Source organism: Rhincodon typus, chromosome 20 (genome assembly GCF_021869965.1).
Source record: "Rhincodon typus isolate 14 chromosome 20, sRhiTyp1.1, whole genome shotgun sequence".
Classification (NCBI taxonomy): domain Eukaryota; kingdom Metazoa; phylum Chordata; class Chondrichthyes; order Orectolobiformes; family Rhincodontidae; genus Rhincodon; species Rhincodon typus.
In genome coordinates this window covers 15,868,721-15,885,043 of record NC_063351.1, presented here as the reverse complement: position 1 = coordinate 15,885,043, position 16,323 = coordinate 15,868,721, and the positions used below count along the sequence as shown (strand labels likewise).

The 16,323-nt window shown below is 39.1% G+C and overlaps 2 protein-coding genes across 2 annotated transcripts in view; one reads left to right on the top strand and one right to left on the bottom strand.

The window, feature by feature from the left end:
• Window positions 1-16,323, top strand: part of LOC109922832 (RNA/RNP complex-1-interacting phosphatase-like) — a 112,245-nt gene that overhangs the window by 23,560 nt on the left and 72,362 nt on the right. Inside the window, exons 3-6 of the mRNA XM_020522870.2 lie at window positions 3,096-3,171; window positions 5,389-5,520; window positions 5,619-5,742; window positions 14,222-14,282. Of these exons, the coding sequence (XP_020378459.1) occupies window positions 3,096-3,171; window positions 5,389-5,520; window positions 5,619-5,742; window positions 14,222-14,282 (393 nt within the window). The remainder of the gene's footprint in view (window positions 1-3,095; window positions 3,172-5,388; window positions 5,521-5,618; window positions 5,743-14,221; window positions 14,283-16,323) is intronic.
• marchf5 (membrane-associated ring finger (C3HC4) 5) overlaps window positions 1-16,323 on the bottom strand; it is a 115,731-nt gene that overhangs the window by 74,239 nt on the left and 25,169 nt on the right. The gene's annotated exons all lie outside the window — the stretch shown is intronic.

Below are 16,323 nucleotides of genomic sequence, written 5' to 3'. Positions count from 1 at the left end.
CCTCTCTGGAAGAATGACTGACTGTGAAACCACATTCTGAAATTTGGAAACCTGGAGTTCAGTAACCTAACAGAATTGTTACAGGGGCTGGGGATTCTATATGAATAGTACTGGGTCAAATCGGGGATACAATGAAAGAAGTGAGATTCCATTTATCTTCGGTCTTCATCCTCTTGGTTATAGTAGTATTTTTTAGTTTTTAAGAAACTAGAAACAGGACTACAATTTCTGATAGGTTTTGTACTGAGTACTTAAGTATTTAGTGAAAGGCTCCCTGCCTCGTACTAAAGCATGAAAACACAAAATTCTAACAAGTTCCTTGAACATGAACCTTATTTTTGAACATATGTATAAATTGTATCCTGAATGTGGTAGTTCTTGTTTACTTTTGTACCCGTCCAGTGTTATGCCTGTGCTGGTTTTCTGAAAATGCATGCACTTAATTTAATCCAATGTTCTTTCTCTATATCCTTTTTAAATTGTCCAGTTGTTTAAAATATTTATTTTTTTAAAAGAACAATCTCCTTTTGATTTCTGTCTGATCTCCCATTTCATGTTCTAACAACAAACAAATTACTTCTTTTTAATAATCATTGAGCATAAATCCAAGATAAATTCACTGAACAATGCAAGTAGGACTTCTCCACTCCACACCCGTCTAGCTTAACAATCTTTATTCCATTACTGTAAACACTTATATTAAATTGGCACTTAACCTTGTTAATTACTTAAGCAGTTTTATTATTCTGTAAGTGCTGTTAATGTGCGCTTGCAAAACTGCGCGTTGTTAGAATTATACTATAATAAATCATAACTTGAGCTATTTTGATTATTTGATGAAACAATATTCCTGCACAAATTTACAGAAAAATAAATACAATTCATGCTCACACTTGATGCTTAAAAATTGCAAGCTTTGTATTTCTTGTTTCATCTCATGGGACCAAGTATGTTGCAGCTCAGATCACTTCTAGCATAGTTCTTGATCTTTCTAACATGCAATTTTTGTAAGTTTCATCCCAAAATTTTGTATGACCTAAAAACTATACATCATAACAGATCCCTGATGCAATTAATCTTTGTATATTGGCCTCCCACAGAAAATTGACAGATGTGATCAATTTCAAATATACTTTTTTTTTGTAATGGTCCTTACACTTGCATTAAATAATTGAACTTGTGTCATAGTATCTCAGACTTTCTGCAATTCAATCTGGTCTTCATGTGGTTTATAGTAACTTTATTATAGTTTGCAAGGTGGTATTGCTTCATATGTTTGATATTTCTAACTTTTTCAAAAAAACAAAGAGGTTATTTGTTTCAGTATTGGAGGCGTAAGCTTGCTGTATATGGTGTTTAATCAACTGAGAAGCCATGTCGGAATAAAATAAAAGAAATGTTTGGGTTAAAATTTGCCCAACTGCATGGAACGATATGTAGTTGGTGCACTTTGTTGCTTTTGTTTCACTCGACACCTATGCCCACTAAAAATCTGTACTAGATTTGGTTTTATGAGCAGTTAGACTTCAATAAAAAGTGCACAAATAATGTTAAAGACTTGAAACAAACATGAGAAATAAATTGAAATTCCATTCTTTGAGGATAAGCTGATATAATAGTGAGAGCCCATCTTTCCTGTAAGTACAGTATCATCTTCAGTTAAATTAGTTCACAATCTGACTCCTGTTGTTTACTATGTTCCAGGTCCTAAAATGTTTTATCCATTTGGTGTTCTGTCCCTCTGTGTATTTTGCTCCTTATTTCATTTTTTTAATACAACAAGTATTCCATTTCACATTGTTTTCAACATAACCACATTAAAGTCTATTTCATAATTTGTTTTGCATGGTATTCTTTCTTATCTTTAAGGTGTTTATAAATCATGCAAATGTTTCTATTATGAATATTTAGAACAGCATGAACTTTTTTTAACCAAAGCCAATATTATGCTGTTGCTATAAATATTACATGAGCACAAAATTTGTGATGTTTTAGCATGAAGATTACTCTGTGGTTTGAGTAAACTGTAAAAAAATTGTCACAATTGTAACAGTAAGTATTTTGAAACCACTCCATGGCCTTGACAATCCTATCTCTACAACTTCCTCCAACCTTTTATTTTGCTCCCTTGTGCAGTGTCCTAGTTCTGATTTTTTTTCTCTCTCTGTGCTCCCACACTGTTCACCCCTTGCTCTCGTGTTCTGCTGCTTTCACTCAGCCCATGGTGAAAGTACCTTGGTCCATATTTCTTCAATTCCACTTCTGCCTTTGTGGCCCTTCTTAAGACTGATCTTGTAGCCAGACTTTCCAATTATTATCAAATATAATGTGCAAAGAGAAGTTTCTATTAAAGCTATATGTAGAGATCAACAATGGGGTACAAAATATAGTTTTGCTTCAAACAGCCTTCAAAAGGATGATTATATAAAAACTAAAATACTGAAGATCATGAAAATTTAACATAAAAACAGGTTGCTCAAAATAATCAGCAGGTTTGCAAGATCTGTGGAAGGAACGATTTAACATGTCTGTTTAATGGATCCTTCATCAGAACTAATGAATAATTCTTCAACCAAAAGGTAATCTTTTGTTTTGCATTGATGCTACCTGACCTGCTGAGTATTTCCAGCATTTTCTGCTTTTATTTGAAGTGAAAGTACCTTTTTTAAAAAATTGGGGTTTATTTGTAATTTACTCACCACAAAATGTAATCTTCTGGTCTGACTCTACAAAATAAAAATAAACTCTTTTTGGTCCATAATTTGTCTTCAGTTTATCTATTGTAATTTTCCTATGGGAGAACTAAATTAAAATGTTTACACGAGATATATGACTAATTTTACATATTTTTGAGCTGGATTTGTGTATCATCCTGATCTCTCAGTTCAAATTTACTGTGTTGTACAGTACAAAGACTGTTACTTGTATCACAATCTAATTTCACATTGTTATTGCACTCAGTTGAACTTAAACTTTATTTCAGTTGGCTAAACAACCTTAAACATTTGCTAAATGTAGTTTCTGTCAGTTGTACTCGTATGCCAAGCAAGATATCATTATAGTTGACAGTTTGTTTGCCCATCTGTTTAAACTAGGTGGCGAGGCATTATACCAGTTGGGAAACGTATACCAAGAACTAGATTTGTTGCTTTCAAAGTTCCTTTGAAAGGGGTAAGAATATTACTCTTTTTGTGTATTTTAAGTATTTAATAATGGCTTTAAAGTAAAATAATGAGTTTTTTTCCTTTTTCATCCCCTTCAAATAAAATTCATTCTATCTAATTGGTCCCAGAATATTATTGTGATGAAATGGTGTATCAATGAGAAAACGTGACCTCCAGATCAACTTTTTGAAATTTCCACCCCAGTTTGCTCTTAACAATCAGCAAAATGGTGGGAGGTGTCATCGATAGTACCATCAATTTACTCAATTACACTTAACAATAACCTGCTCTCTGTTACTCAATTTGGCTTTTGCTAGGCACACTCAGTTCCCAATCTCATTACAGCCTTAATCCAATCAATGACAAAGAGCTTAACTTTTGAGGGTCATCAGCAACAAGGCAGCATTTGACAGAGTGTGACATCAAGGAGTCCTTGCAAATCTGGATTTATTGGGATTGGGGAAAACCTCTCCCTGTTGGAAGTGATACCTAGCGCAAAGGAATATTGTTGTGTTTGTTAAAAGTCAATTGCTCTAGCCACAGAACTTCACTACAGGAGTTCCTCAGGTCAAGTCTTAGCAGCTTCATCAATGACTGTCCCTTCATAATACCAGAGGTAGAGCTGGTCACTGATCTGTACAAAATGTTCAGTACCATTTGCAGCATCTCAGATGCTGAAGTAGTCCATCTCGAATGCAGGTTTGGCCTGCAATATGGTAGGTAACAGTTGTGCTAAACAAGTACTGGCGAATGACCATCTTCAACTGTGGACAATCCAATCTCCTCTTGACGTTCAGTGGCATTACTGATGCTGAATCTCTCACTATCAACATCCTTGAGATTCTCATTGACGCAAAACTGAACTGATCCAGCCTCCAGCCATATAAATACTGTGGCCACAATCGCAGTTCAGAGTTTGCGATTCTGCAACAAATAATTTGCCTCATGATTCCTCAAAACTTGTCCATAATCTACAAGGCACAAATCAGGAGCGTCATGGAGTAGAGTTTCAGGAGTGAGTTTTTCTTTGCAAAGGTTTTTTTAAACTGATACGGCAATGCTTATATCATCTGTAGCATCAGAAACTAGGTGTGGATATTGTGACATTGAAGAATCCAACCTCGTGAGCATGTGCCTTAAAGATATCATGATAGTGAGACACAATAATCTAACAAATTCCACTTGTTTACATTTATTGTGGCTCCAACAGCACCCAAAAAAACTTGACATTATCCAGGACAAAGCAGCCTACGTGATTGACACTCCATTTAATAACTTCAGATTTTAATCCCTCATCCACCAACACATCGCAGCAGCATTGTGTATTGCCTTGAAGATGTGCTGCAAAACTCACTAAGCTCCTGAGACAGCACCCTCCTTGGAAAGACAAGGGTAGTATACAGATGGGAATGCCATTGCTTGCAAGTTCCCTTCCAAGCCAAATAGCGTCCTGGCTTGAAACTGATTTTTCCATCTGTCACTGGTCAAAATCCTGGAATTTCCTCTTGAACAGCACTCAGTATACCTACACCACATGGACTTCAGTGGTTCAAGAAGGCAGTTCACCATCACCTTCTCAAGGACAGTTGGGAATTAGCAGTAAATGCTGGTTTAGTCAGTGGCATCCACATCGCATGATTGATTGATTGTTTTTGAAAAAAAAAACATTGGTACATGTCATTAAAATCTGGTTCACTGATGCCTCTTTAGAAGAGAAGTCTGCTCCCCTTACCTGGTCTAGCCTACGTGCGGCTCCAGACCCCCAGCAACATGGTTGATCTCAGAAATACCTAGTCCTCTGAAATGACTTGGTTCTTTCAAACCACTACAAAGTATCTGTTTTCTGTGTTTCAGCTGATTTTTATTTTGTGCTAATAACACCTGATTTTATGTCATATTTTAATAAAAAATCTCTCATCCAAGGACAGTTTTCTTTGTCTGCTTGTCTATTAGTAATAACATTTTCTTATCCATTCCTCTGGACTTATTATCTTCAGTTGAAATTTTCTGTTGTTGTTGTTGTTGTTTTCTTGTTTCCTTTTTTTTACATACATGGAACCTACTTATGGTTCTTGTTTGCTAATCAGTCTTCTACTTTGTTTACCTCCCTGGCCCAGTTCACTTCCCAGACTCGAACCCTCCTTCCTTGTTGAAGAAAATACGTCTGATTCTCAATACAAGCCAAAACTTAATTATGGACATTTATTATATTTTCTTTTTGCAGGCTATAAGCCAAAGGCTTACAGCTAATCAAAAGTTTTCTCCAAAAGACCTAATAGCCAAGATCAAAGAACAGAATGAGGAACTTGGATTAATTATTGACTTGACGTATACGACTCGCTATTACACTGAGAAGGTATAAAATAAACATAATTAAGCATGAAACATAATTATGGCCTTCAGTGAAATTGAATGGTCAGTTTACATGTTTGTATATATTCTTCTCTGGTAAAGGATTTGCCCAAAAGTGTACAATATCAAAAACTCTACACTGTTGGACATGAAGTGCCAGACGATGCTACCATTCTGCAGTTTAAACGGAGAGTCAGGAAGTTCTTGTGGGAAAATGCAGATAATGGTAAGTATTCACAGTTATTATCATCAATTTGAATGCCATTTAAATGGTATAGTTCTTTAATGTCTGAGGGAAAATACTGAACTGATGCATTCGAAGAATTGGGAATAATTTTAACCTGGAGGAACAGTTGAGGGAGGTTATGTTGGGCACAAATGTGAGTACATTAAGCAGCCTACTCTAACCATCTAGAAAATAGGAGACAGTCAGAACTGCAGCTGCTGGAAGCTAGAGTAACTAAATGTGGAGCTGGAAAAGTACAGCAGATCACAGCATCTGAGGAGCAGGAAAGTCAATGGTTAAGTGCAGTATGGTTTTCAGCAACTTGAGAGTCAGTAATCTAGGTGGGTTGCTTGTTAACGTAAAAACCAGAAAAAAAAACTGGATGCTGTAGATCAGGAACAAAAACAAATTGCTGGAAAAGCTCAGCAGGTCTGGCAGCATCTGTGAAGAGAAATCGGAGTTAACACTTTGGGTCCGGTGACCTTTCCTCAGAAACATTAACTCTGATTTCTCTTCACGGGTGCTGCCAGACCTGCTGAGCTTTTCCAGCAACTTCTGTTTTTGTTGCTTGTTTAACATGGTTATCATTCAGTTGGAGGGATACTGCAAGCATTCTGTCATGTTGAACCAATGGATTTTTGGGATGATGGAAGTCTCCATTGAAAGCAAAGTAATAATACAACAGGCAATGCAGGAGCTAATAGTAATTCCTAGAAATACAGCAATAACTCTGTACTAAAATCTGCTTTCTATGCTACTGTTAGGGGAAGGATCTGTTCACAGTATTTATGCTGAGTGCTTTTTTCACACTTCACTGGTTTTGTGAACCACAGCAGAATGAGTGACACTTTTTTGCTACTTTTAGATTAAATCTCTGGAGGAGCAACGGGTTGAACAAGCGACAGCATGAGTAGCTGCAGCCTGCTATTTAACGAGCTGCAGTTAGACAGCAGTAGCAGAATAAAGGTGGAAGCTAAGCTTTCTTGACACGTCACAAGGCTGTTGTATCATAACACATGAATTGTTATGTCAGATGTTGGTAGGCATCTGCAACTGTCGTGTGCTGTCCTAGATTTGGAACCAGTCAAAATGACCACTGGCTTCAAATTTGTTATGCCTTCAGAATTTTCCGGGAATGGACCACAAGTACATAAGATGTATCAAGATCAGCAATTATGTGAACTTTTCCTGCAGTGTTACCAATTGGAATGTTTGGGTCCTCCAATTTGTAGCTCTGACTGGTTTCCCTTTAGGTACAGCGCATCGTTGTGCGTACTTGGCAATTTGTGTATCCACTATAATCCAGAAGGAGTACTCATAATCTCCCAAAAGTTTAGGATAATGGGGAAATAATCTAAAAATTAGAGCCAGATCTTACAGGAATGAAATTAGAAAGCGCATCTACACAATGTTTGGTTCCACAAATTGATAGATCAGATTATAAATCTTTGATATTTATGCATTTTTGTTATCCAAAGGAAGGGTTATGAGAAGATGGGTACAGGGAATGACATTTGCAGATCAGCTATGATCCTACTGAATGACAGATCAAGCTTAACAGGCTGAATAGCCTATTCGTATTGTGGTCAATCCATCAATGTGCAGCTATTATGCATTCCCAAAAGGATACATCTGCAACATGTGTACGGTTGCAATTATATCTTTGTCCTGTGGTAGCCCAAATTCCCTACCCTCCAGAGCTCGAGTGGAAGCTGCTAGAATGTAAGTGTAACAGGACCTCCAGCAAGTCGCAGTGGTGAAGTAAAGCAGTTGGAACAGCTGAGTGGACTCTTCTCTTTCCATCGACCCTCTCTTCCTGAAAAGACATTTTCTTTGCCTAGAGAAGTTAACACAAATAGTCATTTCATGCAAATTGAGTATAAAGTTTGTTTATCCTTAATTTCCCATTTGTATTTGTAATAACCTGATGCAATAGAATACAGTATTCTTTCTTCACAATCCTTGGGCCATTGGTGTAGTCAAATCTCATGTTATATTTCTGGCATTGTTGCCAAGGTTCCATTGCAAATGTATCAAATGGTGGATGAGGTTGAAAGGCACTAGGCCAAGATTGAACAGATGTACAGGAGTTGAAACTGCCACAGTCTATAAGAGAGGCTGAGGCTGCTCTAGGATCATTGGTGACTTGGGTGTTGTAAGAGGGAATTCAACTTTAGGCCAAATCCAGGCAGAGGCTCAGCTCACCTGTATGTGTTCCCTTGACGCTACAGTCGAAGGAAGCAATACTCCAGGTCGCGCACATTTTTTTTGGCCAGTCAGTAGAAAGCAGGGGAAGACCAGACATACCCAGTTGACTTGCCAATTGCAAGATGGCGGCAAAGTGGGTTGCTCCTAATGGATCTCTTCTGCTCCAACTGCTCTTTTTTTGCCTCCTTTCTTCCTTTTCCGTCTTTTGGTCTCCTTTTTCTCTCTTCTCTTTTCTTCTTATTATCTTCCCTCGGCATTGGAGCTGGCAGCAAATCCCCAGAGTAGTGAGCCCTACAGCAGCACGTGGGGAAGCAGCCCCGGAGCATCGCTCAGGCACGGAGTCCCGGGGACCGGCGGCGAGAGTGGGAGCAGGCAGCCCGAGCGTGATGGAGGGGCTGAGGTACAAATCCTGGTACAGCACGACTTACCCGGTTGCTGCTGAGTGTCGATGAGGAGTGGACTATAGGCTAGAGCGAAATGAGACAATTGCTGGACTTGAGCCTAGTGCCACATGCTGAGCTGCTGTTATCAGACTGTAAGACCTTTCACTATGTGGTAATTGTATATGTAAGTAAAGCTTATGCTTTTCTTTAATCCTGTTTGTATAAGAACAATTTTTTATTTTACTCTAAGATTTGTACCTAGGTACTTGTACCTAAGATGGTGCCATTAAAAAGCAGCCATTGTAAAAACTTTTCCCTGTACTCCTAGACCTCTGTAGTACAAGTGACAATAAAATATATTCTTTTCTAATTGACCAGCTGTTTATTGCAACTGGGGTCTCAACGTGAGTGAGCAGGCGGTATTTGTGATGGAACATCTGTGCAGGAAAGCTCATCAGGAAATACTACGAAGAGGTACTGACTGAAGAGAAGGATCTGGTTTCTGTTTTTGGGGTTGGAGAGTTTGTTCAATGGTATCGTCCTGGATCCCTCCTTCCAATCTACCAGAGACAGGATACTGAAGGACTGCCTAGCAAAAATAGTGAGATTTAAATGTCAGAGTTGAGGTTTGATAGTGACAAAACTACATTATCTTAAGTTTTTGACATGTGGGGTCACATCATCCAAATCATGGGGAAAGATTGAACTCTTAGGACCAGGAAAGGGACTATCGTCAAGATGTGACTGTTGGCATCATTGTAAATCTTCTGCCGAAGAGGCAGGCAGAAAAGATCCCGACACAGCATGCGCAGACCTAGTCCTTGCTAAAAGTGTTGGAATTGAGGTGGGGCTTGGCATTTTAAACAAGACTGCCCTCAACAATATGGCCACCAGTGCTGTCAGGGAAAATAGCCAACTTGGCTACTTTCAAACATCTGCCAACTTGAGAGCAATAGGGACCCAGTGGGCTGCTGAACACAAGTTTTAATCTAGACAGTTGGTCAGCTCAGTTGGCTGGATGTCTGGTTTGCAAGGCAGAATGATTCCAACAACTTGGGTTCAATTCCCATACCAGCTGAGGTTAGCATGAAAGGACCCTCCATCTCAACTTCTTCCCCGGAGACAAGTTAACGGTCAGGATAAACCATTACCAGTCATCTCTCTGGTTTTTAATGAAAAACCAGCCCTATAGTCAAGTAGGAGTATGGTGACTTTACCTTTACTAGCAGATCAGGGAAAAGTAGTATAAATACTGATGCCCTTAGTTAGATGACTGACCATGAGAGAAAACTCAGCCCTGCCTAGTAGGAGGGATTGTGTCTGCTGCTGTGCCTATGCCTCAAGTCGAAAGCTGCAATCAACCACAATTCCCTATGACAATTGGATTAAGATTCAGCAGTGCGTCACCAATGTGCTTATGAGTGAGATCCAAATGCGGTCCAGATGGGTAGAGCCTGGAGTGGCCAACCTTTGCTATTTAGCTAAAAAGAGAACTTCTGACAGCTTCAGCTGACCTGTATGGGCTTCTGCAGATTGCACCATTACTGGAAGGCCTAACATCTGCCAATCCAGAGTCTAAACCGGCACACAAACTGAGGTGCTGTAATGAGATCGGTGAGCAGGGTAGAGACCTCTAGTTAACGACAGAGAAGTTAAGCAACTCTTCCTTCACAATAGCCTCAAGTATCAAGTGTTGGTGGCAGTTCATGATCAAACAAGACACCAAGCAACAGAAAAGACAACTGCCCTGACCAGGTTGGCTTTAGATATTACTTTCAGAATTGAGATGTGCAATCTTTATCAAAGCAGGAAAGCAATCTCACCCCAGCATGTGATTCCTGGTTTCCAAGAGACCTCTAGAGGTATTTGCACAGGTTTATGGTCCTTGACCCTAGTAGGAATGGGGCTGAGCATGTTCTTGTACTCTCAGATGTCTTCACAGGCCGTTCCCATTTATGATCAAAGGGTCTCAACTGTAGCCAAAGTGCAAGTGCTCGATTTTTTTGGTTTGTTCATTTCGGTGTTCCATGTCAGATTCACAGTAATCAGGGGTGCAACTTCAAGAGCAAGATCTGGCAGGAGCTTTGCAAGGTCTATGGCATTGCCAACAGCCCCACCACCCCCATCATCCACATGATAATGAACATTGTGAATGACTCAACCTAATACATGCATGACAATTTGAGCACCTTGCCTCAGAGTAAAGAGAAGTGGCCTGAGTAGTATCTTTTATTTTGTAGCTAGTTTATACTGAATTGTACCCAGCCCTCTTCCACAGGCTATTCTCCGCAACATTTCCTATTTGGATGAGACCCAGTCTGTTATGTGGACCATCTCCTTTGGGCTGACAGCACTTGATGGGGATGGCTAGGTCAATGAGTGGATAGCTAACAGTCTCTAGGCTGGTGCAGATGTTTGAGATGACATCCAAGAAGACCGAAGTGCTGAAAAGAAAAACCCTAATCAATCGTAAGTCTGACCTTCAATTCTATACGAAGGTGTTCCTCTAAAAAATGAATATTTGGGGTCAGAATAAGAGAGATGATGTTTGGGTCTCTGAATCCCACAGAGTCATCAAGTGACAACCTCTGGGACCAGGAGTCTGTTGGATGATGTAGAGGGAAGCAGCTTGCTTGTGTTGCATAATGTGAAGTGTTGGTGCTTTGGTAACTTAAGTAAATGGAGTTGAATAGTGATTTGGAATCCTGGCGTGACCTACGTTGATGTGAATCTAGGGGTGCATCCAGAGCAGAGAGGCATGTGTAGGCTCACTTGGTGTGGTCAACTGCATTCTGCTCCATGTGTGCAAGAAGGCTTCAGATTAATGTCCTATGACATTTTCCTGCAAGCTTGAGGCTGACTGCTCTATTCTGTACAGTTGGTAATGTGCTTAAAGGCTTGTCAAAATGTTGTTCTCTGCTGCTTGGAAATATCCTTTTTTGTCAAAGGTTCTAGAGTACAGCATCTGCCTTGCCAAGCTTGATTTGGGCAAACCTGTGCCCTGAGGTGCTGGCTTTCTATAGTGCATACTCCAGTTTCCTTGTGAAGCGAGTCACCAGGTAAAAACCCAATAATCTGTCCAACAAGTCTCGAAGTAAGTCTGCTGCATGGTAAACATGAGTTCAGTGCAGTGCACCTTCAGAACAACTCATGTCCTCTAAGGATTTGTTATCCGCAAGGTCAGTGGACTCCTGCATACTTGAAGGCTATGCTTGTGATAAAAGTGCTGAATTGTATTGAATTAGTACTGCCAGGGTAAAAATGTTGCAACTTCTTACATTTCTCTCCCTACAGGGATCAAAACGTAGCTGGGTGTTGTGTGATCTGTACGTTCTAATTGATTTTGTCATTAGCTAAAAGAAACCACTGATCTCTGTAGCTTCCTCTCCTGCAATTGGTACTGTGTGGATGTTCACCTTGACAACTTTTCCTTGTGTTTTGTGTTCTTCTCCCTGCACGTAAGGAATGAGCCGATCTAATGTTTGGCTATAATGGTATGTGTTCACCCAGTGAATGCAATGCAATTGAGCATGAATATCAACAAAAAGCAGGTGAATGGTAGCATTGAATGGTCAAATAGGGATATGAGAAGAACACAAATTGCGAATGTTCTGAGTGTGAATTGTGATGTGACAGAATAATGAGAAAGTGGTGTAGGAGTGGTCTAGTAATCCTGAGACCAGGCCAAATCACTGGGGATATGGCTTCAAATTCCACTTTAAATCTGATGAAGTTTGGAATTGAAAGCCAGTCTCAGTTTTGGCTGTGAAACAATCATTAACTTGTCATAAAAATCCACCTGGTTCACGAGTGGCCTTTACGGAAGGTAATCTGCTATCCTGTTTGGTTTGGCCTAAATGTAACTCTAGACTTGGTAGTGTGCTTAACTCTTAACTGCCTTCTGAAATATCCTAGCACGTCACTTGGTTGAAGGACAATTAGGGATGACCAATAACTGAAAGTGTGGACTGCAGGAAGATTTCAGTGATAATTTCAGGAATGGTCAGGTGGGGAGAGAAATAGAGATAGGAATTCAATTTGTAGAACTGAGAGGTAATGCCTCTGAGGAAGGTAAGTGGCGGTGGCGGAGGTGGCTTTGGCGGCGGCTACACAGGACAGGATTTGGCTACAATGGATCATTTTTGACTGAAACATTTTAAAAGGCAGTTTGTTACCTTTGGAACAGACAAGTTAAGAGGAAATTGCACTGAGTTGTGTAAAACTGAGAGTCTAGATAAAGTGGATAGGAAAGACCTACTTCGATGACTAAAGAGGTCAATAACCAGGGAGCATAGATTTGAAGTAATTGGTAGAAGGGTTAATGTGGAGTTGAAGAATAAGTTCCTCACAATAGGTGGTCAGGGTCTGGAATTTGCTGCCCAAAGAATGGAAGAGATAAAAAACTTATCTTAAAAATAAAATGAATGAGAGAGTGCACTTGAGTTGCTGTAATCTACAAGGTTATTTTGTTTTATTTCTCAGTTCTTTTCCTACCAGCATGGACATGATGGACCAAATTGCCTCCCTTTGTGCCTTAAATATTTCTTAAATGCTAGGGTTAATAAAGTGTCATCTGGGGCCTCTTCAGGCCTGGTGTCAAGCAATTGACGCCAAACCAGGAAATAAAATGCTAATAAGGTGATTGCATTCTTAAGAGACACACTAGTTCTAATTCTGAAGAGGGGTTACTGGATTTTTGTCCACAGATACTGTCAGATCGACTGACTTTTTCCAGCAATTTCTGTTTTTGTTTCAGATTTTTGCACTGTATCATTTTCAACCTAGTGGTTGTAACTGCAAGTTGTGGCCACCTTCTTGCTTCTCATAGAGGAAGAGAAAGAATAGTTCTCCCTTTAGGTACAAGTTTTTAAGCATGTAAAATTCAACTTGAACATGTTAAATAATGTGAACTTCCACTGGTAAGCTCAATTTTGGGCTATATTTGAAAATACTAGGCACTTCAGTTCAATTGGTCAGTTATAAGTTTGTTTTTTTTTTAAAGTAAAAAATGCCAAAAATATGCAAATACAAACTGAGCTAATTGGAAACTGCAGTAAATTTCTTTGTTTCCTGAGTTGTCAGATTAAATTGTGTGTGTAACAGAGGCTCTGTGTTTGATTCACAACTATTCTGACTGCCTAAATTTATGTTGGAAGGGCAGGAGGAGTAATACCGTTGCCGTCAGTACTGCCGAGATTTTAATGGGAAAATTGAATGCACCCAATCGTCAAAGTTTTTATGTAAGAATTTTTAATATTGGCTGAGACCAACATTGAGGATGTTGCCAGGGTTTTGAGCTATAGGGAGAAGTTGAATAGGCTGGGACAATTTTCTCTGGAGTGTCAGAGGCTGTGGGGTGACCTTATTGAGGTTTATAAAATCATGAGGGGCATGGATAGGATAATTAGACAAGTCTTTTTCCCTGAAGTAGGGGAGCCCAAAACTAGAGGGCATCGGTTTGAGGTGAGCGGGAAAGATTTAAAAGGGACCTAAAGGGGCAACATTTTCACGCAGAGGGTGGTGCTTCGTGCATAAACAAACATGTGGGCAGGATATTGAGCAATACATGTGAAAGTATATTGCAATCAAAGTCGTTGTTTGCAAGTAAAGGAAATTGACAAAATCAAGTCTAATGAGATCTTTCTCCAACTTTATATTTGCAGTAGAAAGGTTAAAGTAAAAATTACATATCTTTAAGTGCTTGAACATTGTCCAGTTTATGCAATAAAAATGTTTTGAGAATAAACCTTTTGTTTTGTACTGTGCTGAGAACTTTGCACGCCTGTAGAATTTCATGCTGACATTGCTGTGTATTACTTTTTACGTCATTATATCCTTAATCTTGGAGATGTTCCAATCTTAACCTAATCTTTCACATTTATTTTTAGATAAAATCATTGGAGTTCACTGTACTGGCGGAATTAATAGAACGGGATATCTTATCTGTAGGTAAATATTGGTTAAATCTACTTAACTTTGTTTCATAGCCTTCAAGCATTCTGAGAGATTCTCCATCATGTTGGGTCCTATACAAATGTAAGATGATTATGCTTGCAAATGTTCATATTTTTATCAATTCATCTCCAATCTCTGTTTAATACCGCAGTTATGGATAATCTGTAAGTGAAATATATTTATTGCATCAAATATACACACTCGTGAGATAGCTTTATTACCTTTGGCACAACTGTCCATGCTGATATTAATAATCCACCTGAGCCTCCTCAAAAAAATCTATCATTGTAATTTTGACAACCCTTCTTCATACGTTTGTCGAGTGCTGCTTCAAATACAGGTATACTAATCACTTTAAAATCATCCCCTGTAGCAGCAAGTTTCACATTCTTAATACTGGGTAATGAAGAGTTTTTTTTTTAAACATTGCTCTTGGATTCCTTGATGGTTATATTTTGTTGATAGCCTCTGGTTATGCTGTTCCCCATGAGAGGGAACATTCACTTTACGTCAACTCTATCAAAACCTTTCATAATTTTGATATCTGTCTTGGATCACCCTGAGTCTTCCTCTTTTGTTGTAAAGAAATCAATTCTGTCAATTCTTTCTGATATGTAAAACCATGTATTTCTAATATTATCCTTATAAATTTTTCAGTGCACTCTCTTCAGTACCTTTTTTTTTAAATGGCAACCATATGACCTTTATAATTTAAGACAAGAGTAGGCCACTTAGCCCGTTGAGCCTGCTCTGCTACTTAAATTCTTGGCTGATTTAATTATTCTACAATCCTGCCTATCCTCTAACCTTTCACTCCCTACCTTACCAAGAATCTTTCTATATCTCCCTTGAAAAATATTCAAAGATTCTGCTTCCGCTACCTTTTGAGGAAGAGAGTTCCAAAGACTCGTGCTGCTCCTAGGAAAAATTTCTCCTCATCTGTCTTGAAGAGTGATCCCTTATTTTTAAGCAATAGCCCCTAGTTCTAATTTCTCTCACTGTATTGGTCATGTTTCTTACCAATTGTTTTAAAAAAAAAAAGTTAGGTCCAGCACTGCCTTGTAGCATGCTCAGTTTATATCTTAAGAACATAGAACAGTACAGCACAGTACAGGCCCTTTGGCCCATGATGCCAGTAGAAAGTGGCCACTTTGGTCTACTGTTCTGTCAGCTCGTCAACCTTCTGTCCATGCCAATATATTGTCCTTATGCCATGAGCTTTTGGTGTGGCTCCTTATCAAATACTTCTGGAAATCCAAGTAGAGTACAAGTAACTTGCTTCCCTCTGTCCACAGCACATGCTGGTTAAACAGGATTTCCGTCTGTCAATGATATTGTGTGGTTACTTGAATTTTTCCAAGTGCCTTGCTACAAATGGTCCGAACTGTATGTAATGCTCTAACCAAGGTTTTAGTCTTTTTTATATCCATCTCTTACCTTGTGTTGTTCATTCTGTGCTCTCCTTCTCTGTTTTGTTTGTACTTAGGCTGTTTTGTTTCTTGTAGATCCTTCCCCAGTCTTACTAGATTAAAACCTTTTGCTGCATCCCTTGTTTACTTTCCTACTAGGATGTAAGTCCTAACATAGCTCAAGTGGAACCCATCTTATTCGTACAGCTCCCTGATTTAGAATTGCTTCTTGTTATGTGAAAATAAACCCCTCTTCTCCCACAACAGCTATTTCCTCCCCTTGTTCATTCTCTTGATCTGTACACTCCTACACCAATTTGCCTCTGGTTTGGGCAGTAATTTAGAGATGATTATCCTTCAGATTCCTGGTTTTTTAACTAAGATGCTCACTCTTGACACTCCTTTCAGCAAGACCTCCTCACTTTTCCTATTTATTTGTTTCATTTTGCATCATGACACTGGACCTATCCTGCAGCTGCAGAGAATATCCCTTAACGTGGCAGTGGATAGAAGTGATGTATCCTTAGCATTCGTTGTAGCCAAAAATGAGAATCCTATCTTTTTCTCTATTTAGAAGTCACTGCTACTACCATATTTCTATTCTGCTCTTTATTCCCCAAGACCCC